Source organism: Typopeltis vanoorti, chromosome 6, assembly GCF_054136105.1.
Source record: "Typopeltis vanoorti isolate ZY-2024b chromosome 6, IOZ_Tvanoo_1.0, whole genome shotgun sequence".
NCBI lineage: Eukaryota > Metazoa > Arthropoda > Arachnida > Uropygi > Thelyphonidae > Typopeltis > Typopeltis vanoorti.
Genome location: NC_143554.1, coordinates 52563232 through 52590971, shown reverse-complemented (window position 1 = coordinate 52590971; position 27740 = coordinate 52563232). Strand labels below are relative to the sequence as shown.

Sequence of the window (27740 nt, the reverse complement as noted above, 5' to 3'; positions counted from 1 at the left end):
GGGTTCAAAGGATCTACAAAGGATCATATAGCTGTCTGCCCACCTTTGGATGTGATTTCTAACCAGCCTTTTTAATACCTCAATCACCACATCAGAGAAACTGGCTGACTGATTCATTGCATCAGTCAGGGTAACTAAGGGTATTACAACTCTATAAATCATTATAGAGTTGTAATAGTTGTAATAGAACAAAAATAATATTAACTCTGCAGAGGTCGCAGCTGATCTGACAGATACATGCAAACTGTTTAATATAAATATTCTTATATATATTCAGTGTATAGCTTGAAGGTCATGACTAGCTGCACGTGCATATGTTATGAGTGATATTCCGCATTGTTTTTTACTGTTAGTTTTTGGTTTAACATGTGTTATGTGAAGGTCTGTGATATTTGACAGTAAATTGTATCTGAGAGATACCGCGAATTTTGATGTCAGTATAGGGTTAGTTTTTTTTTATTATTATTATTTATCATTGAAAATGGCTGGAAAAATATATCGATTGGATAATCCATCAGATGTTGAAGAGATTCAGCGAATGTTACTCGAGTCCGATGATGAGAATGGTAGAGTTGAATGTGAAAGTGAAATTGATATTTGATAGTAAATTGTATCTGAGAGATACTGTGAACTCTGATGTCAGTATAGTATTGATTTAGTTGGGGTTTTTTTCTTTATTTCTTTGTTCAGTAATTTTTAGATTGTAACTGAAAATAAATTAACATCATGTATTATATTTGCGGTGTTTTTTTTTTAAGTTTTTATCACATTTTAGCACATACTAGTAATGAATGTATCTCTCAGATACATGCAACTTATGCTGCAATTTTTTTGACCACGACCTCCACAGGGTTAAAGCAACTAATATGACCAAGAAAGGTCCATATCTTAAAACCCTTTAAGATATGGACATGCTGAAGCTCTCAGTAAAGTGGATCCACAAATGTTTGAATGCCAACCAAAAGAGAGAATGTGTGCTGTCATCTCAAGGGATTTTGGATCGTTTTGAGAAATCAGGCACAAATTATTTGGCTTGTATTGTGACTGTTGATGAAATATGGCTTCATCACTATGATCCAGAGACCAAATAACAGTCAATGGAGTGGAAGGTTCTCCGTGGCCAAAGAAGTTCTGAACCCAAAAGTCAGCAGGGAAGGTTCTTGTCATTGTCTTTTGGGATATGAATGGCGTAATCCTTATCGAGTACCTCAAAAAAGGTGAAACTGTTACAGTAGCAGTTTATTCAACAGCTGTGAAGTATTGAAGGGGTACTGAAGGAAAAATGCTGTAGGAAACTGAGCAGAGGCGTGGTGCTTTTGCAGGACAATGCACTTGCTCACACTACTCATGAAACCCAACAGACAATACACAGTTTGGGCTTTCAGTGTCTGTATCACCCACCCTGTTCACGAGACCTGGTCGCATCTGACTATTTCCTATTCCCAAATTTAAAGAAACACTTGAAAGGAACAAAATTTCCCCCCATATGATGAAGTCATATCTGCAGCTGCGGACTGGTTTGTGCAAGAAGGGAAAGACTTTTTTCCCTCAGAGGATTGCAATGAAACAATGCTATTGTTTCATTGCAATCTTTGTAATTTCATTGTAACAAATATATAACACTTCATGGGGATTATGTAGAATAATGTGTAAGTTGCATGGTTCTACCTCAGTTCCTTCATAGTGATTATCACAACTTTTCATCACACCTTATTAAATAAAAGTATGTACCTTATTAAACTCAACATTTAATTCTGATGCTTTCCTGCCATCCAAGTTCATGAAGGTTATTTTTCTGTAGTCATTCTTGCTTTATTATATAGTAATAAAATTATCTTGGGTTTCTCTTGGCCTCTTTGACTAACTACATTTTATTATCTGACTTGATATCTTCCTCAACACGACAGTCATTTTCCTGGTTTGCTTTTTATTCTGCTCCAGAATAAAGACCATAAGAAATGCATATTTTTTATGCATTTCTGCTCTGAAGTGTCATTTATCTATTTATTTCCCATGCCATTTATTATTTTAACTCTGTGGATGCAGTCAGACGTACTTCCTTCAGGCATGCTTTAACCACTTTCCATGCACTGCTGATTCTGCTATTATGCAGTTTCTCATGGCACTTTAAGTTGGCATCCGAGTTTATTATATTAACCTACCCTAGAGTTTAACATGTTCCTTCTTAGTCAAAACTCTTGTATTTATTGTTGCCTCCTAATTCAAAAGTGTCCTGTCATTTACATATATTACAATTATATGTGACATTATTAGTGATTTTAAAACTTCTATGCCATCATTTTGATTTAAATTAGGTGGATTGCAAAGGGATTCAGAGCATTCCTTGAAGAATCTTTCAAATTTAAAAGGATTTTAGTGAAAAATCAGTATCCATATAGACAAAGAACCTTATATTCTGCAAAATCAGATTTCTTACTTTATATATATATATGTTAAAGATACCAAGCTATTTTAAACCTGGTTTTACTCCATTTCCCAAGTAAGCAAACAGACAAACAAGTCAAGTTTGCGCCTGCAAGTGTTGCGAGTCTAGCTGACCTTGCATGTAGTGCAAGACCAAGGCAACTCATGGTAAAAGTAGAATAAGCTCTGATCACTAATCACTAATATTTACCCCTTAATGCAAAGCACATCTCCTGGAGGAGATGTATGATGCTTTGTATTAAAGGCATGAGGCCACTACCCAGACCGGTTTCAACCTTTATTGAGGTCTCATCAGTGGGAACCAGGCTAGAAATACCAAGATTTTAGTAATACAGAGCTTATAAGTATTTTACATCTCATCCAGGAGATGTGCTTTGCATTAAGGGTAAATATTAAGATTAGTGATCAGAGCTTATTTTACTTTTACCATGAGTTGCCTTGGTCTTGCACTACGTGCAGGATCAGCTAGACTTGCAACACTTGCAGGCGCAAACTTGACTTGTTTGTCTGTTTGCGTACTTGGGAAAATGGAGTAAAACCAGGTTTAAAATAGCTTGGTATCTTTAACATTTATTATACCCAAGGTAAAAATACTTTCTACACACACACACACACACACACATATATATATATATATATTTATACAAAAATTTTAACATATTCCTTTTTACATACACTGTATCCAGATAATCTAATGATTAATTTAAATATATATGCAATTATTATTATAATTACGGCTATTTTGCCTGCTTCAGTTTAGGAGTGCCCCTGTTTAAATGTCATTGGCTATTTACTCACGGATTTTTAGGGCATTGTAGATGTAATACCAAAAAGTATATGTAGCATAAGGAAGAGAAATTTACACATACCTTTTTCTGGATGTTGCGGCTTTTCTTCTTTATGCGATTACCAAAAAACTACTGAGTGTGTGGAGTGGGGGGTAGACAATTTGGGAGAATTAAATTAGAAAAACCCAGGTTTTTTTCCAGTAATATATATATATAAACATATATATTATATTACTATATTATATAGGGTGGGGGAAAGGTGAAAGGGTTGATTTTTTATATAGGGAGGGGGAAGGGATAAGGGGGTTGACGGGGTACGATCCGTTTCAACTATTCTCGATCGTCATCTGAACACATTGGGAAAGTGGATGCTATGTCAGGTGGGTAGGTGCTTCTGTTTTTGAAGTGTTTGTGTTATCGCCTATTGGTCGGGATTTGACCTCAATTTTATGTTGTGAAGCTTCCAAACCTCGGAGATTATGTAGGGCCTGTGTATGTTGATAGAGTTTGCGTCACATTTTATGGCTGTTGTTTCTGATATTCTTAGCATTGTTTCATTGTCTTGTCTGTCTACTATGATGGCCTTGTCGATCTGCGGGGTATGTTTTTGTTCAAGGGCGTGAACAGCTATTTCCGTTTTTCCTGTGCTTTGTATTCGATTTTTCTTTTTGATGTTACGTTTTTTAGTGTTTAAATGTTCTGGAATAGGGATGTTACAATCACAGAAGTGTTCTTGTAGTCTTGCCCATAAAGACCTGATGGTGGAACCTGTGTAGGTGATATCACAGTCTTTTTGGCAGGGAAATTTATAGACTACATTGTGATGCTCACATATTTCTTTCTGTGTGTGTGAGGTTTGGTGGATTTTAGATTTGCCAGTTTTTGGTTTGTGGTGAATACCAATTTGTAGTCAGTATGTTTGAAGATGTATTTATAAGCTTTGTATGTGTTTTGGGTGTATGGTAGTTTGATAATATTTGTGTTGGGAAGTTCGTTTTGGTACTAGGGTTGTTTTGCCGTTTTTTTTTTTTTTTCCGTCTTGTTTGTGTACTTAATCAGTTGTGTAGGATAGTTGCGATTTATGAAAATCTGTGTTAGTTTTTTTATTTCTGCGTTTAGATTATTCTGATTGGTTGAAAATTTGTAGGCATTTATGAATTGTGATAAGATGACAGATTTTTTAACAGAATATGGATGGTATGAGTGAAAATGGAGGTAGTTTCCGATTGTGAGGGTTTGTGGTATACTTTTGTGGCTATTTTGTTGTGTGTTCTGGTTAATGTCAAGTTTAAGAAATTTATGATTTGTTCTGTTCGGTTTCTGTGGTGAATTTTAGTCTGTTGCTGTAACCGTTTAGGGATGTTTTTAAGGTGGTGATGTGTGTGGGATTACCAATGCACAGAATATCATCCACGTATATGCCATAAAAGGTGATGCCAGGGGGAAGGGAAGGGTGGAGTAGGAGTGATTCTATATGTGCTAGGAATAATTCCGCTAGTTGTCCACTGATGTTTTGGCCCATGGGGAGTCAGAAGATTTGAATGTACATGTTGTTGTTGTACTTGAAGAAGTTTGCTGAGATTATTAGTTTTATTAAGTTAATAATGTCAATGGGCATTAGTTTAGTACGAGAGTGTAGGGTGTGGTCTTCTGTGAGTAGTGTGTGTACGATGTCTAAAGTTCTGGGGACGTCCACGTTAGTGTATAAAGAGGCCGCATCCAATGAAGTGAGGATGTCATCTTGAGATAGGGTTAGGTTTTTTATTTTTTTGAAAAGGTCGTCTGTGTTTTTTATCATGAAGTTAGACGTTGTAACTAATGGTTTGAGAAGTTTCGCTACGAATTTTGATAAAGGGGCTGTGGTGATATTTTTGTAGGAGACTATTGGTCTCATCGGGTACCCATCTTTGTGGGTTTTTATTTGTCCGAACATACAAGGGATGTGTGTGGTGCAGGGGGTTGTGTTTTTCAGTGTGGTTTTGTCTATTTTATTTTCATTTTTTAGGATGTGTAGGGTACTGTTGATTTGTTTTATGAGGTCGGGGGTGGGGTCAATTTGTATTTTTCGGTAGGTGTGTTGGTCAGTTAAGATGGCTGTTATTTTGTTGTGGTAATCGGTTTGGTTTGTGATGACTACAGTGTCCCCTTTGTCAGCTTTATTGATAATAATGACATTTAAACAGGGGCACTCCTAAACTGAAGCAGGCAAAATAGCCGTAATTATAATAGTTTATTAAGAGGAGTAACATGGGAGTTTTCCCAGAAATAATATACATATACAAGCAGTTTTTATGAAAATATTGTATTATTATTAAAAAGATTGAAACAAGAATATAATCCGCTAAATATAATATATTTTGTAATTCAGCAGCAGAACATTTTACAGTATTGAGTTCTTTCCTGATATGTTAATTTTTAGAGTGATTCTGCCATTAATGTTATTTGTTCACTCCCTTATTTTTCTCAGAAATCCTCATATCTGTAATTCCCAGCTTGAATTACAGATATGAGAAATAATATCCAGGGTCTTATTTCTAACCCAGTTCTCTGATCTATAAGATAAAATTGGTTCGAGCACTGTCTTCTATATAGGTACTTAAGTGGTTTGACTAATTTTGCTCTTATTTCATGGAATCTATTCAGTGGACTCCCTACCATACTAATTGTACTAATTCTATTTTCTGTCAACATATTAAATTTGCCATCTTCACTAAAAGTTGTGCCTTAAGCTGAACTGTTTTACTCTGTAGATTTCTAATTCAGGATGTAGCTGATATTTTCAGTGTTGCTGCCTATTTCTATAGCTTCTTGTGTTTTTATTGCTGATTTTCATATCACATTTATTTCAGTATCTCCATTTTTATATTAGGTTTAATGCCTTTTCCCTTCATAATGTTAGTCACAGATGAACAGCAATTGAGATACCTGTGTCTCACACCTGATTTTGTCAGACAATCTTAAAACTTAATTTCTGTATGCTGACTTATAGTCAAATATAGACTATATGTTGCTTGATATAATGTCCCATTTATATTATACAGTTGTAGCATTTTGAACAGTTTTTTTATCCTTGGCTCCTTGTCATATGCCTTTTCCAGATCTTCAGAATTTAAATACAGATCCTTGTTATATGAGTGGGGGGGGGGGTCTGGAAAGTTCTGATAAAATCTAGAACAAAATGATATTAAAGCAACTGATATAACCACAAGAAAGAACATACTAGTAAATGTCACTGCTTCTATACCTGTCATTTTCCCCTCTTGACCTCACTGGACTAAGTGTTACCTGATGTTGTCCCCTTCCCCTAAGCACCCATTCCCACAAGAGGCCATTCCTGCTACCATTCACCCTGGGAATTCTAGTTTCCCTGTATTTCTCCAGATGCCTTCGTCCTTCCTCATTCAAATGCAAGCGGTCTCTCACATACAGTTCCCCTCTGTCCTCAAACACCCTTCAAGCATCCACATATTCCAATCCTCTCTCTTCTGACACATTCTAGCTATTATACTATTCAGTATTACTGCTCTTCTGCTCAACTAGTCACTATCATACCTGGGCAACACACACAATCTTTCCTCTCTGTGTTTTCTTTTGCACAACCTCGATCAAGAATCTCAGATCTCTCGCCGCCCGATTTACATTGCCTCTGAAGTCATTCGTGCTTACCATCACAATCATTTTATCCATCCTTTCACCCCTCTTAATTGTCATAGCCACATTTTATATCATTCCTCCAGGTAAGCACACCTCTGGCATCCTATCCTGCACACACCACAGATCATCGAGAGTGCTAGAACCGGGGATAGAGTGATGCCAGGACAGCAGGTAAGTAGAGGAACACAGAAAGAAAGGGTTAGAAGAGAGAAACAGAGAGAGATGAGGATCTAACCCTTTCTTTCTATGTTCCCTTACTTACCTGTTGTCTTGGCATCACTCTATCCCCTGGTTCTAGCAATTTCTCTCTCTCGCATTCTTCTCATTTCTTCTCTCTGACTGTTTTCATTCTCCCTCCTCTATCATTCCCATAACTCTCTCTCTCTCCCTCTCTTCTACTGTTTCTATTCTCTCCTCTTCTAGCATTCCCAAGCCTCTCTCTCATTCCCTCTCTCCTACTGCTTCTATTCTCTCCTCTTCTTTCATTCCCAAAACGTTCTCCTACTCCTACTCTGATTCGCCTTGCATTCATCTCTTCCATTCTCCTAATCTTATCTTTCATACTTCTCATCTTGTTCATAAGACATTCTACCTCCTCTTTCAGCTCATCTATCTCTCTCTGCAAGTTAGTCACTCTTAATTGCCATTCATTTACCCAATCAAAACCATCTCCAAAAACTTCACAGTCATTCAAGCCTTCCACACTCCTAACTCTTATTTTCTCATTCATATTTCACTCGTCATTCTCTCCTATCACATTATTTACATTCATTTCCCATCCCTGACGCAACTAGGTCAGTTATCGAAATATCTAATTCATTGATTTCCTCCCACTGCCTGCATTTTGCACATATATGCACTCCCCCGTCTCTCACCCGCCACATATCCAACTCACGGGAAGCCTACATGCCGCAAAAACTACATGCCGCAAAGTCCTTTATTATGTTACGTATAATAGAGTTCTTAAATGGTGGAGGACTTGGTGACACGCCATTTGTGATTGCAGCTGCGTCTGCCGTGACTACTAAACTAAACAGTGTTTATATAACTAAATGCTATATAAACACTGTATCACACACACACACACATATATATATATATATATATATAAACGCTATATTCAACTATACTAGATAGCGAAAACTTATCTTCTCTTCCACCGCAAATGCTGCCAACTGTGACTTCACCTTCTTGGTAACCCAAAAATAACACGCTATATAACAACAATGAAACTCCAAAAGCAGAGCCACTAAAGAACACTTGTGTTACTGAGGAAAAAATGTAGCACAATTCACAAAATCAGAGCTTTTCTCCAGTCATGAAATTCAACTCTCTGACCTGGCCTTCTGAATTATCCAATGTAGCCATTGTAAAACATTTATTTCTCCATATATGAGCATTTCTTGTTGAATATCCTCTACTCTAGCTGCCTTTCCACATTTCTAGTTTCTGATGCCTTTTTTTTTTCTCTCCTTCAAATATTGATATGTCCTCCTGATTTCTCATGACAGAATAGTGCCAGAATATCTTCTGGCACTATTCTGTCACTTCTTTCATTGAACAAATTTTCAAAGTAATAACTCCTGACATCTAGAATATCTTTATTATTATTATTATCATTATTATTATACAAGTATATGATACTCTTCAATTTTTCTCTCACCTTTATCATATCTGATTCCTTACATGATTTTTGCACATTTTACATTGACACATGGTGTTAGTATTAGCTGCTCCATGTCCTGAACAGAAATCCTGCAGGTATTTATCATTTTTATTAGCTGTGCCATTTTTTCCAAATTTTCACAAAGCATTTTCTACTCTGCTGTTTAGATTTCTAACAAGAATCAACTCGTTTTTATATCAGCTACCTTCTGTAATGAAGGTAGCTGATATAAAATTACTCCATTTCTTTCTTAGCAGAATCTTCTATGGGACTATAGGCATAAATAAATCGCATCGTTTAATCTTCCGTATTTAATTCTAACCTTTCCTTTCCCTGATTATTACTTCTTTAATATAGGATCTTGTATTTGTTATTTAGATGAATGAATTTTTTTTTTGGTCATCTTTGTTTCAGTAACACCATTTAAGTCGATGTGGTACTCCTCTAATTCTTCTGCCAGTTTGACTTATTTGCATTGATGCTTCTTATATTGATAGTGCTGTATTGATTTGTTGGGTTAGGGTTTGTTCCTATAGTTGACTTTTCACCATTCACCCTGATTTCCTGACAAAATCAACAAGGACCTTGTTTAAGCTGATAATGCCCCAGCTTGCTTAAAATTGCATCGTGTTGTACCATTCTGTTGTTTTAGTAAGCCAGTAAGATTATAGTGTGTTGAACTAAATGCTAAATTGCCAACCCATCCTCATTTGTTCAGTACCTAGGTAGATAACCAAACTTCTGGATGTCGGGGCCCCCCTTTGGAAAAATTAAAATATTTCACGGCCCACCTCGGAAAAAAATCGTAATATAGACATATATTATTATAATATTTATTGTATTTATATTCAATACAAAACATACACAGCGAATATTGCAAAAATCAAATGCAAATATTACATTTTTAGCATCTTACATACACATTTGACATGGCACATTATCTCATATTTTTATATAGATAGATATATTATTATGGTACATTTGCAGTACAAGCACATGAAACGTAAAACTATTAGTAATAAAGAAAGAATTAAAACCATAAAAGAAGTTTAATAACAATTTAATGTGATGGATATGTTTCAATACTGCTACACAAAAAGTCAATATCAGGTGAAACTGCAATTCTTAGATTTCTGCTTTGAAATGAAACTTATATAAATAAGCATATATTTACATATTAGTAAATATATGCTTATTTATATAAGTTTCATTTATATAAATAAGCTTTTTTATTTCATTAAGCACCGAAATATGCAGGAAGCAAAATTTGTGAACCTGCACCAATGTGTAATTTTTTTTCCATTAAAATATAAAAAATAAAAAAGAAATAATAAATAATAAAAATTAAATACGTTTCTTTTAAGATTAAAAAAATCTACTTAGTCTTAAAACATTTTGAATTTGTTTTCATTATTTCACGCTCCCCCTCAACAAAACCTATGCCCCCCAAGGTGGTCCGCAGCCCACAATTTGGGAAGTGCTGCTCTAATCCATTGTGTCCATTACTAATCATGTGTATGCCTAAGACTACTTTGTCAGCCAGGAATCACTAATGCTAATAATTTGGTCCACATCTAACAATTCTAAGAACTCCTCACCATCATTCCTGATGCTTCTAGCATTAGTGTTATGTGCATTATGCCGATTAGTATTCTGGTAACTCTTAAAATATGGCTTATTCAAAAAAGGAACTGGATTTTGTTGTTATTATTTTCTTTTTCATTGTGTATGTTATTACACTCCTATTTACAACTTCCTAAGTTAATGCACACACATTCATACTTTAAGACAACCACCCAGGCACCTCTCATTTCCCTGCTTATTCATATTCTTCTTCTTTTTTTTGACTAAACAACAATTTCTCCAATCACCTAACACTAAACATATTCAAGTGTAATCCATCCTGCAAGTACAAATCATTTTGAACATCAAAATCACCTTGTACATACTGCACCATTTCTTCTATGCAGTATGCTCACTGAATCATTTGAAATCAAGCTTGTGCCTCATCTCACTCAGCAACTTTCATATCTCATACCAAATTTATCCGATTTCAAGTTATTCATTCCAATGCAATTATATCATCTACTTGCTTACATACAGCCTCAATCATGACATGAGTCTTTACGTCCATAAAACATGTTTTGTTTTTTTACTCATTTGTCCAACATACTTCAAGTATGGAATTATCTTCGAGCATCATATGGAACTCTTCTTTTCTGTAATTTTCATATCACCTTTCACATGGCTATCACTGCCTTACATGTCGTCAGCATCTCCATTCGTGTTTATATTCCTTTTTTGCATATTTCACTATCTGTCATTCCATCTCATATGCTTCCTCATTTGAAATTCCACTTGCATTCAACAGTTTACAAATTTTAATATACTTGAATGGTAGAATGTTCTGAAGGTTATTGAAATTATTATTATTATGTGACACCTCCAAGGAGTCCAAAGACTCACTGAGGGAGGGCACCTACTCTATAACTCTGTCTCCACCACTCAATCCACCAACAACAGTGAACTGCAACTACATGAACATCATCATCTACCTGGAGAAAAAGATGGAGAAAAGAGTACTGTAAAAAGAATCAGACGTGACTATAAAAGTTTTACAGTGGCTGTACCATATAACTTATGCCTAATTAGAAGGATAGATTTTTTAGATTGGGCTACAGTTCTTCTAGTACTCATCTATAAAAGGAGAAATAGACCTAAGTTATGCATTGAAAATTTCTCTGAAACTTAACTTGAATTTAGGAATTTTAAGGAAATTTTCCTAATAAGTGTTCCAGATGAGATTTATGCAAGTATACTTGAGCAGTGGGTATGAAAAAGTTGAAGAAGCACAATCTATGTTCTGGCCCACATATCAGGATAATATTTTTTATTTTAAAATAGTACAAAAATCATGGAAATATGATATTTTGTATTAATGTTTGGCAGATCTGGAAAATGCATGTGATAAAGTGTCCAGAGAAAAGCTGTTCAAAATATCATATAGTTATTGTAACTGTAAAACAGTCATATAGTTATTGTAAATGAAGCATTTATTTAGACTGACACACAATTTAAAAAAAAAAAAAATTAATGTAAGTTCTATAAAATGAAAAATCCAAACTTATCATCTAGGCAGTTTCTATTGAACATAGAATTTATAAAGAAAGTCATATTTGTAGAAGTTATCAGAATTATCAAAAACTCTTTATATCTGGACAAGAATGATGAATGGATCCTGCATCTTTGCTTTTATGAGACATTCCTTCAAGGCACAGGAGAGCCAACATACACTGAGGTTGAACCACTATGCATCTTGGATGCCTACTTCCAGCTAACTTTTAATAGTTTTTTTTTTTTTTCCCTCCTGCTATTTGGATTGTCTTTTTGTTTTTAGCTGTGTTTTTTGTTGATTCTTGCTGATGAAAGATTGATGAAATTACAAAATAGTTTTAAGCATTACTCAACAAATGAATAACAACTGGAAGCATTTACAAAATTTAGATGTTCAGAGTTAACATACATGGATTCACACTGAAAAGTCAAGCCACCATTTTGTTGGTTCATAAGCACATTTATTTTTCATTGTAAGTATAAGAATTTCCATAATTATTACATTTCAAATATCTTAGGTAATTGATTAACATGAATTTATTTAAATAATTTTTAGACTGCAGATAATGATAATACAGGTGTATTCACTTCTTCCGTGGAAAGTCTGAAGAACAAGGATCACTTTCGTCAAGTTCTGTTTTCTAGTTTTGTGAAAAAGGTCGGCATATTTTAATCAAATATTTTAATATTTTAATGATTAATTTATGTTAAATAAAATGAACTGTTTCTTAAAACTTAATTAATTCATTATGTTTATTTTTAGGTTAATAAACATAACAAGTGTGCTGAGCGAGTCCTTCTAGTTACAGACAAGTATCTTTATAAATTGGACAACAAGAGGTTTAGGCCACTAAGACCTGCTATTCCATTTAGTGAGGTGAGTGAGTGGATAAAAGCAATAAGCTCAGTTTGCACATTTATTGTATAATTTTATGGAAAGAAGGAAATATTCATTTATGTTGCTAACATTGAAAAGACAAAAATTAAGTTTATACTCATAATTTGTATTACAAACAGAATCATGATACCACAGTGATAGTTTAACCCTCTCATAAGGGCCTGAATATGAGGACACATAAAAATGATGTCCTCAAATGAGGACATTATTTTTAGCATATACAGGGCACAAATTTAGCAAAATTAATGAATTTATGGTAATACTGTAAGATTAAATGGTACTGTATCATCGTTATAATTTTTTATAAATGAATATAAAAATTCATGCATGAGAGGGTTAAGATTATGATGTTGATGTGAAATGAAGAAATAGATGGGAAATAATTTTATTTATTATACATAAATTTATTAACATGTCAGTTGACAATTTTTCATTTTCATCCAAAATGATGTAGGATATTTAAATCTTCTAATATCTCTAGATAATACTTTGTGCAAAAGATTGACATATTTTTCTTTAATGCAGAAATATGTGTAACATTAATTTCAATATGCTGAATTTGAACTTGTAGCACATGAATCTACAAGCGATACTGCATTATTTTTTTTAACCATATTATTTATAAATTTAAAAAAAAAGTAATCTTCTGCTAATAGTAGTTTCTTTGATTAACAACCAGCAAAAATCAGCAAGCACACTGCAGTTCTTCTTGCCTGAGCTCCATACAAGAAACTTTGTGATGAAATCACTTGCTATGCTTGTCACTGAGAGGGAAAGGAAAGGAATCCAGGCATCAATGCAGAGAGTAGATCTTTAATGACGTGTTTGAATTCATTTGATTTCTATGCCTGTATGCTTCGTTTTCCTAGTTCACTTAGTAGTTCACATACCTGCTTTCTCCATCCAATAGCTGGAGAAATACCATCCATCATGGGATGGATGTTATTTCTCCATCTTTTGATGAAATTCATCTCCAGAGGTGGAGATGAATTTCATTGCTGTGTATGAGACTATCATCTTGCTTATGAGGGTGGTCTGAAAAGTTCTCTGCCTCGACCATAGATGGCAACACTATTGGCAAGATTTTTTTTTTTAAGTTGGTACATCTTTCATAAGCATCCATGTGAAATTGCAAGTCATTCTATCAAGTAGTTTGTTTTATACAGCTCTCTGAAGCAAAAGTGTTGTCTGTATCCCTTGAAATGGATAAAATTGAGTATTGTGCAGTTATAAAATTTTTTGTAAAAGAAGGTTTAGTGCCAAAAGAAATTCATTTGAAGTTCATGGGCACTCTTCTCCTTCGTTTTTGATAATTAAGAAATGGGCTGCCGAGTTTAAACGCGGCCATACCAGCCTTGAAGATGATCCACTTGAAGGACATCCAAAAAGTGTAACAACACCAAAAATCATTCATCAGTATACAATATGTTATTGGATGAGCGAGTCAAAGTGCATGAAATTGCTGAGACTATAGGCATTTCAAAAGAACGTGTAAGATACATTTTACATTAAGAATTGATTTTGTGCGTCGATTTATTACTATGGATGAGACTTGGATTCACCATTACACACCAGAATCGAAACAGTGGACAGAAGCCAGTTGTTCAGTGCCAAAGAAGACAAGGTAATGGCATCGGTGTTTTGGGATGCTAAAGCATTTTGTTTATTAATTATTTTGAAAAGGGTAAAACAATAACCAGGGAATATTATTCCGATCTTTTAACTAGACTAGACAAAAAAATTTGTGAGAAAAGACCTGGTTTGCATAGAAGAAAAAAATCATCTTTCATCAGGACAATGCACCAGACCATGAAGGTGTTTTGGCAATGGGAAAATTAAGGGATCTGCACTATGAATTGTTGGAACATCCACCCTATTCCCCAGATTTGGCTCCCTCTGACTTCTATCTCTTCCCAAAACTAAAACTCTTCCTCGCTGGTTAGCATTTTTCTTCGAATCATGAGGTGATTGCAGCTGTAGAGGATATTTTGCAGATCTTACTGAGAACCACTACAGCAATGGGATAATGGCGCTGGAGCATCACTGGAATAAATGTATTAGTCTTAAGGGAAATTATGTTGAAAAATAAACATAATTTTGAAATTATAAATTCGTTTTTTCATTGTTAGGTCGAGAACGTTTCAAACCACCTTTGTATTTGGAAGTCTGAGGTGCCTTCAAAAAGTTCCATGTCTGGTCTCTACAGCAGAGTTCTTGGATTATGCTTAACTCTTAACTCACTCAAAGTACTAATAAGGTACTATAGATATTTGGGTGAAAGTTGCTAACTAACTAACGAGTTGCCCCAGTTCCTGAAGTACTTTCAGGACTGGGGCAACTCGTGGTAAAGGTGGTAAAAGTTCTCAACACTTGCCTTAGTATCTTCCATAATGCAAAGCACATCTCCTTGCAGACATGTATAATCTTTTGTGGGTGGAAGTTGTATTAAATGTGTGCGTGTGTGCTTTTCGATATCATTTAAGATGATATTGAATGAACTGCCATGCCCTTTATAAGCATACAGCTTTTAGGAATAATAATCTCTTTAATTTTTGCACCACTTATTCTTCCAAATTTATCATTGAACATTTTCAGGCTCGAGAGCAGGAGGATGATATGATCAGATCTAAGACTCTTATCCCTATAATATGCCTTGCATTGCATATTGTTTAAGATAGTTTTCCATTAAAAATTCTTTGTTCCAATATGCTATCTCTTCATTCTAATTTATATCATCATAATCTAAATTACCCATAATGATCACCCTTCCCTTGCTCACTAAGCCAGGTTGCTATAAATTTCTGTGTCTTCAAATCCATACCCTGACCTATTGCAACATCCAGTTAAATATCTCATCTTGTCAACCTGTACTGTCACTGTATTGCACAAAAAAACTGCCATAATTTCTTCCTTGAATCTCAGCCTTCTCTGTGTGTAATTTCTCTGTTGTCATCAAAAAAACTGTTAATCATATATCGGGTTTTATCCTTATCTAAGTGTTAGCAAACAAAGTTTGCGCCTGAAGTACTTTCAGGATTTCAGAAACTCGTGATAAAAGTGGTATAAGTTCTCAACACTTGCCTTAGTATCTCCCATAATGCAAAGCACATCTGCTTGCAGACATGTATAATTAAGGGAAGGGCTGAAATACAAGGAAGAAATTATGCCAGTGTTTTTGTGCAATACAGTGACAGTACAGGTTGACAAGATGAGATATTTAACTGGATGTTGCAATAGGTCAGGGAATGGATTTGAAGACAGACATTTATAGGCACATTGGCTTAGTGAAGGGTGATCATTAATGGTGGTTTAAATTATGATGATATACATTAGAATAATATGTCTAATATTATGGCCTTGGCATTAACCAAAAATTGGCAACACTTCTAAAACAAACAAAATCTCACACACACAAAGAAATATTAGAACACCAACGTTGCTTACAAATTTTCTTGCCAAAAAAGACTGCGATGTCACTTACACAGGTTCAACTATAAGGTCTTTATGGGCAAGGCTACAGGAACACTTCCATGACTGTAACATAATCCTTTCTTTTAAAAAAAAAAATGAATGACTGTAACATCTCTATTCCAGAACATTTAAACACTAAAAAATGTAACATAAAAAAAGAAAAATAGAGTACAAAGTGCAATGAAAACAGAAATAGCAGTCCACGCCCTTGAACACAAACATACCCCACAAATTGATAAGGCTATAATATTAGACATACAACACAAAGAAACGATGCTTAGAATATTGGAAACAGTAGCTATAAAATGTGATGAAAATTAAATAAATGTCCACCAACTCTATATAATCTCCGAGAGTTGGAAGCTCCATAACATAAAAATTAGGTCACAACTCCGACCAATAGGAGATAACACAAGTACACCAAGCCGAAGTAACATAGATTCCACTTCCCCACTTGTTCCGAAGACAACGCACTGTTGAAACGGTTCATCCCACGCTACTCCTATCCCTGACCTTTTCGCATCAATTCTTCCTCTTCCCCAAAACATAGTTTCTATTTTCAGATCCTTCTCTCACTCTCCATCCATCCTTAATCATATTGTGCATATAAAAAACGGGTTTTTTCAAATAATTCCCCAAATTACTTTACCCTCACTTTCCCAAACCCCCTTTCCTTAACAGCTTAACACAGGGATAAGGAGACAGCCAACAACATCCAAAAAAGGTATGTCTGAATTTTCCCTCCTACATTATTCTTCATATTAGTTTTATAACATATCAGTAATGCCCTACGATCTAATTAAAAAGCCAATGACATTGTAAAAAAAAAAGGGGCACTCCTAAACGAAAGTAGGCTATATTAGCCGTAAAATAATAGTTTATCTTAGAGGAGTAACATGGGAATTTTCCCAGAAATAATACCTATAAAACATGAAACTTTTTTTAAACCACTTCAGGTCCCCAGTAAGTGGGACAGTGATACTGCACCAAGCAATGAAATTCATCACCCACCTAACGATTATCACAAACATCCATGCCCATGGTGGGATTCAAACTTGCAGCCCAACCAGCTGCAAGTTTGATTCATTATTTCATTTCATTATTTGATTTCATTATTACATTATGTAATAATGAAAGCAGAGTTGGATAAAGGGAATGAATATATTATTATTATTATTATCCCAAGACCTTATGGAATCAAAGACTAATCTGAGAGGTCCTTTTATCACACACACACAGCTCATCATACAGTGTCTTAAACACACTTAAACTCCTTGCAGACACCAGACTCTCAGGCAAGGCATTCCAATCATTTACAACTCTGCACGAAAAAAACCTGCTTCTCACTCCCCTACTCACGCCCTCTTTATACAGTTTCCAGGGATGACTTCTGGTTCTTCCCCGATCTCCCACTTTTTTCTGTAGAACTTCCCCAGCATTGATCCTATAACAACCCCTTACTAACTTGTAGGTCTCTATCATATCTCCCCCTCTTCCTCCTGTCCACCAGACTCTGCAAATTACATCTTCTCAATCTTTCCTCGTACTCGACATTCCAGAGGTTAAAAACTACCTTAGTCAGTTGCCTTTGGACCCTTTCCAACATCTCATCCTTCTGAAAACCAGTGACTACATCTGGGCACAATAGTCCATGTGTGCCTAATCAAAGCCTTATACATACAACGGAACAAGAATCTCCCTACTTCTACAAGTCAGTGTATCCTCCGCATCATTCCCAGAAGCCTTTGTGTTGTCTTCACAATTTTGGCAATTTGATCCCTAAATTTCAGATTCTTATCCATTATCACCCCCCAGATCTCTTATTTCCTCCACCTCCAGCAATATATCCTCACCAAGCATAAATTCTGCATCCCATCTTTGTTTTCCAAATTTTAAAACCTTACATTTTGCAACATTGAACTCGCATCCCCATTTCCGTGCCCATTCACTCAATTTATTCAAGTCTTCTTGTAAGGCCACAACATCTTCACTACTCTTCATAGTTCATCCCAACTTTTCATCATCTGCAAACAACTGAATATCTCCATCCAAATTTTCACCAATATCATTAATATACAAGTTAAACAGTAATGGCCCTAAAACAGACCCTGAGGCACTCCACTAGTGACTTTCCTTTTTTTGGATATCGCTCCCCCATACACAACTTATTGTACCTTTCAGATAGCCAGTCTCCAATCCAATGCACTAATTTAATATTCAACCCCATCTGCTCTAGTTTGACTGTCAACTTATCATGAGGTAATCTATCAAAAGCCTTTGCAAAATCCAAGTACAGGTAACCCTTGTAGGTAACGCGGTACTCATACAACATGGTTTTGATATAACGCGGTCTACAAATGATAGAAACCCTTGTTGAACGCGGTACTCATACAACGCAGTTTCGATACAAGATGGTCTACAAACTGTAGTAACCCTTTATCTTTTCATATATTTTTCAACACGCGACTTAAAAATCAAATTTTATCTTCGTTAAATTTGCATCTGTCGTATTGCACATGCAAAGATGGATAGTTTTTTTTTTTTTTTTTTTGAGAAACCTTCTCCAACGATTGAAATGATGGGTGCACCAAAACATACTAAAATATACATTAAATAGAAGAACAAAATAAGTAGCGAATTTATATTAGGGGAAATACCTTTTAGAGGCATGTACGTCAATTGTTTACTGTATAAAGTATTTATTGTCGAAAATTCTCTTCGTTTTCTGCCAGGAAAGCATTAAAAATCATAAGTGTGTTAATCTCAAGCTGAGCACTCTATTTTTTGGTGAGTTACATACAATATGTAATGCTTTTTTTATGTAAAAAATAAGTGTGTTAATCTCAAGCTGAGCACTCTATTTTTTGGTGAGTTACATACAATATGTAATGCTTTTTTTATGTAAAAAAACAGTATATTTTTATATTAATGGCCACTTAGAGCACGTTTGTTAATAGGGATAAACCCACCCACTGTAAATTGCCAAGGTAACAATTGAACAAGACTGAAGATACATTCGGTTTCGATCAGCACATGAGACTCAATCTTCGCGATCTTCTTCATAAGTGCTTCAATCTCTTCAATAGTAAATTAATCGATGGTTTTTGTTTAGCTCCATATTATGAACTTAATAAAAATTGCAGCATAATGGTAAGCAAGGTCATATTACTAACTTCTTGATAACTAAACCAGCTGAAGTATGCAATGAGAATTATAGATTTCAAGTGATGACGACGTCCGGCCACTTGTAAATAAAGAACATCTACGAATGTTATTTTTACAGTGATGACGATTAAAATATACACTTTATTTTATTTTGCCTAAAATATTTAAGTATTATGTGCAATGAAGTTTATGTACAATTTATAATTTTATACTATGTATTTGTTTGATAGTTTATATGTTTTCTTAACTTACATGAATTACCTGAATTAAATAAAAATATTTTTTTGTTGGATATGTCATTGTTTATATAATCTTTAAAAAAAAATGATTTCCGAACCTAACCCTACTTTTTCTGTGTGATCTGAGTTTCGCATAATGCAATTTATATAATCAAATAATGCGGCATTTTTGTGGAACCTAACATCCGTGTTATATGAGGGTTACCTGTATATTACTGTGTGTTCTTTTCCTATGTCCAAGGAAGCAGTCACTTTATTGTAATAAGTAAGTAGATTACTAAAACATGACCTCCCTCTTAGCAAATTTATGCTGTTCATCAAAGATAATACCATTGTTGTCAACCCAATTCTGGATCCTAGTTCTCACAAGTTTCTCCAACAACTTAACCACAACACAGATAGGCCTATAGTTTGATGCTTGAGTTCGATCACCTCCTTTATGAAGTGGCATAATCTTGCCCTCCTTCCACTCCTTAGGAACTTGACCGAGTGCAAGACTCGTATTAAATATACCATGATAACTCTGGATAGAAAGTCAAAGGAATGGGTATGCAAAGTAAAAACTTATACAAAGAAAGCAAAGCTAGTTTTTGGTAAAAACTTATAACATGAATAGCAGAGTAGCTTGACTGAAAGTGTTATATAAGCTGGTATGGAGATCTCACATTATAAATAGGAGAAACACTCAAGTTTTTCCCTGGAAGCTGCCTAAGAATGCAAGTATAGTAAGTTGGTGAAATGGGCCACCATTAGATATTGTGAGTGCGTGTGTATGTATGTTCAAGGAGTGATATGAAAAATATTTAAATATGAGTGACAAAAGGTTCACTCAGCTAGTTCTTAACCTTTCCCTGGAGGAGATGCATAATAATAATATCAAATGTTGAGGACTTCTGTTAATTCTCTTATGTACTTTAATTATTTTTTTAACAATAATATTCATTGTCAAACACCATTCCATAATTTGTTATGTCCATTTTACCAGGTTTTATGCAAAATTTAATTCCTTTGGTAGCAATACATATTAATATGCACTTAGAAAGGCTAATGTTTGGCAGTAGAGTGAATGTGAGCTAGATCAGCAGACAGCAACAGCTTCAGATGAAGATGATAGTTTGGAAGAACAATAGTTATATGGTTATTGGAAAATAAGTTTGTGGCTTTAGTAAACTCAGTTTATCAAAAAGTGTTGGTGTTTTATGAAAGTGGCAGTGTATATGATTAGAAATCAAGAGACGTAGGATATTTGAGGATGATAGAAAAAAAACAAACAGGGAGGAGAAATTGCTGAAGATAATAGAAGAATTATGTCTCACTCAAAATAGAAAACAAAAATAGAGGGGATGCACTGAAAGTGTATGATGCAAGGTGAGGTTAAGGCAATCCAGCACATATTTACTCTCTGACTTTGTTGCTCCAATTTAGGCCATCCATACATCCCTATATTTTTCTTCCTTTCCCTTTATCTTAGTCTCACCATCTAGCTTTCATTTCCTTGACTGCTTGCACAATTTCTTCTTCTCATTAACAATCTATCCATTTCACACTACCATTCTCACTGAAATGCAGACTATCTACAGCAAATGGCTTTCTTCTGCCTTCAAATTTATCCCATACATCCACAAACACAATTCCTCTCATCCTGCTCATTCCATGCTATTTGTAATCATTGCTGTTCTACTCAGCTCTCTCTGCTACCATACATTAGCAGCACACAAGCTAATGACTTCACAACGAAGTGGAAAAACTTCATCTGTAGGCTAGAAAAACTTCATCAAAAAACATCTGTAGGCTTGCTTACTTCCTGGGGAATAAATAGAGAGGCTCTTCTCATTGGTAGGTTTTTGCCTGTCACTGAATGGAGCCACTGCTGAGTTTACTGTTCTGGAGTGATTCAAGTCTTTACTGGTGATCCTTTAGGGAAGCTCGTTAAGATTTAGAGTGATCTTGTAGTTCATTCACAGTGTTTAGAGAGGTATCCCTACACTTTTCTTGGCATCTTTAATTTTTAATATAACCAAGTGAAAAAACTTTCACCAGCTTGAGTGTATGAAGGGGCAGGAGACAATGCAACTACCAGACATTTCTGAAAAAATAAAGTGTACATTATTCAAAAATCAATCACTGCTTTAGACATAAAAAAAAAAAAAAACAGCAACCAAATGCATTCCATTTCTCTGTCACCCTCATTGTAAAATACATACTTCTCACTAATATACGAGCAACTTTCAATGATAGTCTCCTCTCCCTTTTTGGTATCCTTTGGAAAATCTTTCCAATCACAGACACCATTCTGTTTGGTTAGCACATCATGGTATCGTATATATCGTGATCACATCATTTACACTCCTTCACCTAAACATTTTAGATTACTCTCTTTCAATTTCTTATCTTAGGATATTCGAAAATCCTAACAACATCTTTCCCTTTGTATCCCTTTCTAACCTCATACCCTCAAAATCTAGGTCTGCCCACACTTGTCCAGATGTGGTGTTATTGAGGCATTATAGAATTACAGTTCATGCATAATAGCATACTATAGTAAATACCTTTATCACAAGCTCGCTCATAAACTACTAAAAAGTTCCAACCAAAGCCCCACAGACAATGTTATTCTAAATGAAATTTACTATAGCAAACTATTTCTGTGTTCCTTACAAGTTTGCTGTAGTTGGAATTGACTGTACTACACTCTTATCTCTTTGGTCTCACCACTGCAATAGTTGGGATAGCCTTCACCATCTTTGCAGTCTATGTCCATACCACTCCAAGATTCCCACTCCCTCCATCCCCTATAGGACATCTCCCATCAGTAGCATTTATGGTCTTCAATCTCTTAATCTCAGTTTAAAATCTCACGCTTAGTTGCATTAAACTTCATCCTCACTCATTGCATCCATTTCATCAGCATTACTTCTCATAACTCATCATCTGCAAACAAATGACTGTTTCCCTGTAGTCCCATTATAATACAGTCAACTCTCTCTCTCTCTCTCTCTCTATATATATATATATATCTATATATATATATATATATATATATCTCAGATCCATAGTGGCCTCAGGAATAGATATAGTGGATGTCATTTACTAACTTTGAGTAATATCAGCACAAGGTGTCACAGTGTATGTGTCGTATCGTTATTAGTGTTACTAAAAGATGCTACTTTTTCATAATTTAGTTAATAACATTAGGTAAATTTGTTGGTTTTATATGAGTGTGTGATGGACTGAGTTATTTAATTATTAAGAAAACCTTGTATTTTTTGTTTAAATTAAGGCATAAGATCAAGGCCAATAAGGACAAAATTTATGGCTGGTTGCTGCTCTAGGCCAGTGGGTTTTAGAGATGATGTTGACGAATTCATCAGTATAGTACAATAAGTGCAGTTGAAGACAAAGCACTGATATCTAACTCAGACAACCCATTCATTCCATTCTCCAATTCATTCATCAGTCTCCAAGTGAAAAATTTTGTGTGAGAAAACATTTTCTATCTACAAAAAGAAGGCACAGCCATGAGCTCGCCATTATTCCCCCCAATTGCTAACTTTTATATGGAATATTTTGAATAACGTGCTGTAGATTCCTCTCCTTTAAAACCCAAAGTCTGGCTTAGATATGTTGATGATGTTTTCGCTATCTAGCCACCTAAACAAACAACACAAACACATATAATTCACAATTGAGATTGAAAAGCAGAACACACTTCCATTTCTAGATACACTTGTCACACATCTTCCTTCTGGCAGTCTTTCACTGTTTACCAGAAACCTACATATGCTGGCCAATATATATATATATATATGCACATCACATAAACTCCTACCACCACCCAACACAAAAACAAGGTGTCATTAACACACTAAAACACAGGGCTTTGAAGATTCACTCCAATTAATCAGTAATACCTTCCTAAAAAATGACTACAGCCAAAATACTATCAACAAAATTCTTCACAAGACACTTAAATACAGAAATAAACTAGACTACAATAAAACCTTAAAGCGACCTTTAAACCTCCTGCAAAATTAAAGACCTTACTCAACTCATCCAAGGATCCACTCCCTCTGCTGACCCACCCTGGAGTATACTGTAATCACTGCACCTGTAATTTGCCCTATATAGGTGAAACAGGACACACAATCCCTATCAGAAAAAAGGAACATACACGACACATTAAATTTAATAACTATGGTAAAGTTGGCCTTTCTGATCATGCCCTGAACACTTTACATAGAATTGACTGGAAAAGCACCTGCTGTTTACATCACACCAAAATATTGCATGAATGTAAATTTAAGGAGGCCTGTGAAATTTTTATCAATCACCCTAATTTAGGACATCATTTTTGCTGTAATAAAACTGTCTGATATGGGGGTATGAGAGTGTTAGATCTAATTAGAGGATCAGAAGACCTGTCCATAACCAAGGTGGCTACATTGCCTCCAATTCGAGAAAGTGATCATGTGATCTTGACTTAGGAGGTAGCAAAACATATGGAAATTCCATTTAAGAAGGGGTATATATGGTACCACAAGGCAGGTGATTATGATACACTCAGGAGGAAGCTTTAAGCAGTAACATGAAGTAACTTGAAGCATAAAGATCTGCAAGGAAATGATGTTCGTGGGAGATAGTCAAGGGGTATCTGGAGGAAGCGATATCACACTGTACACCCAAGGGCAGGAGTTAGATGCATAATAGGATCATTAAGCATTAGCTGAAAAAAAAAAGTGGAGGGTATATAGGTATATAAGGAGAAAGGTGACCAGCATGTTAAAGAAAGCATAATCAGATTATGAGAAGAAATTAGCTGAGCAAGCAACAGGAAATCCCAAAGAGGTTTTCTTTATGTGGTAAGTAAGAGGAAGGATAACTTTAATGAGTGTAGATGGTAGAGAGGTTAAAGAGGCAGATGAAATTGTTGAACTACTGAGTGATCATATTGCAAGGATATATCATCCAAGTGATATTGTTATGGCAGAGGTGATAGGGACTGATGTAAAAACAGAGGTTCATGAATTAGAGGTACTTAGGATATTGCAGAATATTAATACAAATACAGATGTGGGATTGGATGGCAATTAATTATCTCTCATTAAGTATATAAATTTAATTTCCTATGTGCCTGATATTTCTCCTTTTAATCTATGGCACAGAAGTTGAAGTGGCACTTTTGTGAAGTACTCCCCCATATCATGAGCATAAAAAATTATCTACTTACACTCTTTCTCTCATTTATTCGTATATAATTTTTTTTTTTGGCTTCTGACCTCTTGTTTTTTTTTTTTTCTGTTCTCAATTTGACTGATCTCTTGCTGTTTCTGCAGCCTTTAAGTTTTGCAATTTGGCCTATGAAGGACAATGCAAAAAATTTATTCCTTAATTACCACCACCACACTTTCACTGATATTTACATTTTCCGGTCTTGTCTTCTATCAATACTATCACGTAATTTGTTCTCGCCATATTTACTCTCAAAACATTTATTACACACTCTCTCGCCAGTTTTGCTCTCCTTCTACAAATATTTTACACTGGACAAAATCATGCATATTCAGCTCACCCAAAAAGTCATCTTGGCCATCATTGTTCTGCTACACATGGCACCATACTAACAATATATAGTTTAAGGAAATATGTATGTTTTACTTAAATTTGTCTCACACACTTTATAAATTAATAATTACAATAAATTAACTCAGTATTGTTAGCAAATAGTTGGGAAAAAAATGACTTATCTTTCCACAGCATTACGAATCAATGACCTCAAAATAATAATTTGCTATAGTGGATGTGTTTTAACATGGCTTTATGCTTAGGTGTTTGGTTAGTATTCTCTTAGCAGTTCAGTATAATGAATGATTTTGTTATAATGGTATTTGCTGATCACATTCTACCATTAACACAAAACTTGAATCACTAGACTTCTAATGACCTGTATCCTTGATCCCCCCCCTCTTTCCCATACATCGTTCTTTGATATTTGTCAGACATTAATATTCCAATTCCAAAAGATGTGTCTCAGAGCTATTTTTTATTTTGATAAAAGGTTATTGATTTTTTCTTTGTTAAAAATTAACTACTTAACTTTAATTATTATTATTCGTGACACCTCCAATATATCATTAAAAGCAATGCTTTTTTAAGTAATGACAGAGCAACTTACAGATTTATCACAAAATGTTACATGTAACAATTTATAATGTAATATTTTGCAATAAATTTGAGAGCTATCCTTGTCACTGTCCTAAAGCATTGCTTTCACATTAAATTAAAAAATAATCAGGATTATTCTTTTCTAGGTAACTGGGATTAGTGTTACACCTGATGTGGACCAACTAATTATTTTACATTTGAAAGGTGGTAATGATTTAGTTATTGCTCTTACATCTCGTTGTCAAGACAATCGTATAGGAGAGATTGTTGGAGCTATTGTTTACTACTGGAATTTGTAAGTTGAGTGCACTTTTCTTGAGAAATGGATAGAGAAAAATGCTGTGATATTTTTTTATTTTTTTTATTTTTTGCATTTATTAACGTATTTAATAGGTTCCAAAAAAACTTCATTTAAAAATGGCAGAAATCGTCAAGTCAATGGTACAATTGCACTTTTCTCTATCGTTGTGAGGAATTTTGGCATTTAATTTCCTAGTATCTATAAATAATTCCTTTTTATTTTCAAAGATTCTAGCAACATCCATAAGGATAAAAAGTGTATTCTTGCAATAGGCTTTCTTCTTATTTTTTCTATCCCTTCCCTAAGTCCACAGATTACTCTCCCCCATTAATTCATTCTCTGGATACTATTTCATAAGTGAGAACTGAGTGTGACCGGGACTGGAAAAGATCTAGGAGAGTTTTAGAAAGAGAAGAGGAAACATAGTATTCTTTCAGCAGGAGTACAAATCACAATAAACCTTCTGGCCAGTGTATATATCAAGTATAGTAGTTAAGATTATGCATATGATTATGAGGATATTAGCAAAGGAAAATTTATTAATTTGATTGGTCAAAGCAGATAAATACATGGGATAGCATGTATTTTTAGGTCTTATTTTATAACTCTATAAATATTTTATAAATGTGTAATGAAATTATTATTATTATTAAGAGAGATCTCCAGGGAGTCAGGAACTCATCAAGGGGAGCCATACTATTCGTACCTGTTGTTGAATTCATTCACACTACTTGCACACATGCAACATCCAATGGCAGTCCATTCCATGAGAGAAAAATCTTAATCTCACCCCCTTCTTGATAGCTTTCAAGGATGATCTTGCATCCTTCCCCCAACCTCAATAAAATGAAAAATTCCATTAACTGAAATTCTGTATAACCCTTTCAGAAGTTTGTAAGTCTCAATCATATCACTTTGTTTCTCCTGTTTGCTAGTGTCTGCAGTCTACAGATTTACAATCCTGATGTCATTTTTGACACTCATTTGCACTCTCTTTCCAATGTATCAGAATCACCATGGAAACCAGGAGAGTGGACCTGCGTGCAATAGTCTAAGTCAGGTCTTATCAAGGCCTTGAAAAGAGGCAAAATGACTTCCTCATCCTTATGGGATGTAGTTTGGTAGATCATCACACAGTTAACAACTTTCCTGGATGAAGATGTGGACTAAATGGTATATTGGTAATGTCACAAGTAGCAAATAGAGCTTATGAAATAACTTCAAACAAAAGAACTGGTACCATGAAGATTGATTCTGGTCCATTTAAACCACAAAACTAGTAGCATGGTTGATAGAATATTATATAGCTGTTTGCAGATGATTCAAGTACTAGAAAAATTATAAAGATAATGCTTCAATACAGTTCCAATGTTTTGACATTGCAACTGGAAAAATAAAGATTCAGTAGCATGCTGGATATTCACAGTAACTTGAAATGAGGAATGATTATTATAGTAAACAGGGAACTGATGAAGTAAAGGATACTGAGTTAAAGACAGAGAGAGAAACACACACACAGCATTATTGTAACAGTTATTTTATTATTGTTCTATAAATGAAAGCTACCAAGAAATTATTCAGGTGCAAACAAAGTTTGTGCCTGAAGTATTTTCAGAAGTTGCTCCAGTCCATACATAGAAGGTAATGACTTCACATCACTTGCCTTAGTATCTCATATTTAGTATTAAAGAATTTAACCAAAGGGAGTTCGTCCAGTGTAAGGTTTACAGAATGTATGCTTTGCCGAGAGCAGCTCAAGTTTGGTTTGAGAGTGATAGTAGTAGGAAAGTGTCATGAAAGAGAGGATCTAAAGTGTCTCTCAAGTTGCGAGATTGAC

At 34.8% G+C, this 27740-nt stretch overlaps 1 protein-coding gene across 2 annotated transcripts in view; it reads left to right on the top strand.

Annotated features, from left to right (window-relative positions):
* Positions 1-27740, top strand: part of LOC150105454 (unconventional myosin-Id-like) — a 435962-nt gene that overhangs the window by 391690 nt on the left and 16532 nt on the right. For both annotated transcript variants that reach the window (XM_090394828.1, XM_090394829.1), the window contains 3 exons: positions 12224-12325; positions 12431-12544; positions 25749-25897. In XM_090394828.1, the coding sequence (XP_090250954.1) occupies positions 12224-12325; positions 12431-12544; positions 25749-25897 (365 nt within the window). The remainder of the gene's footprint in view (positions 1-12223; positions 12326-12430; positions 12545-25748; positions 25898-27740) is intronic.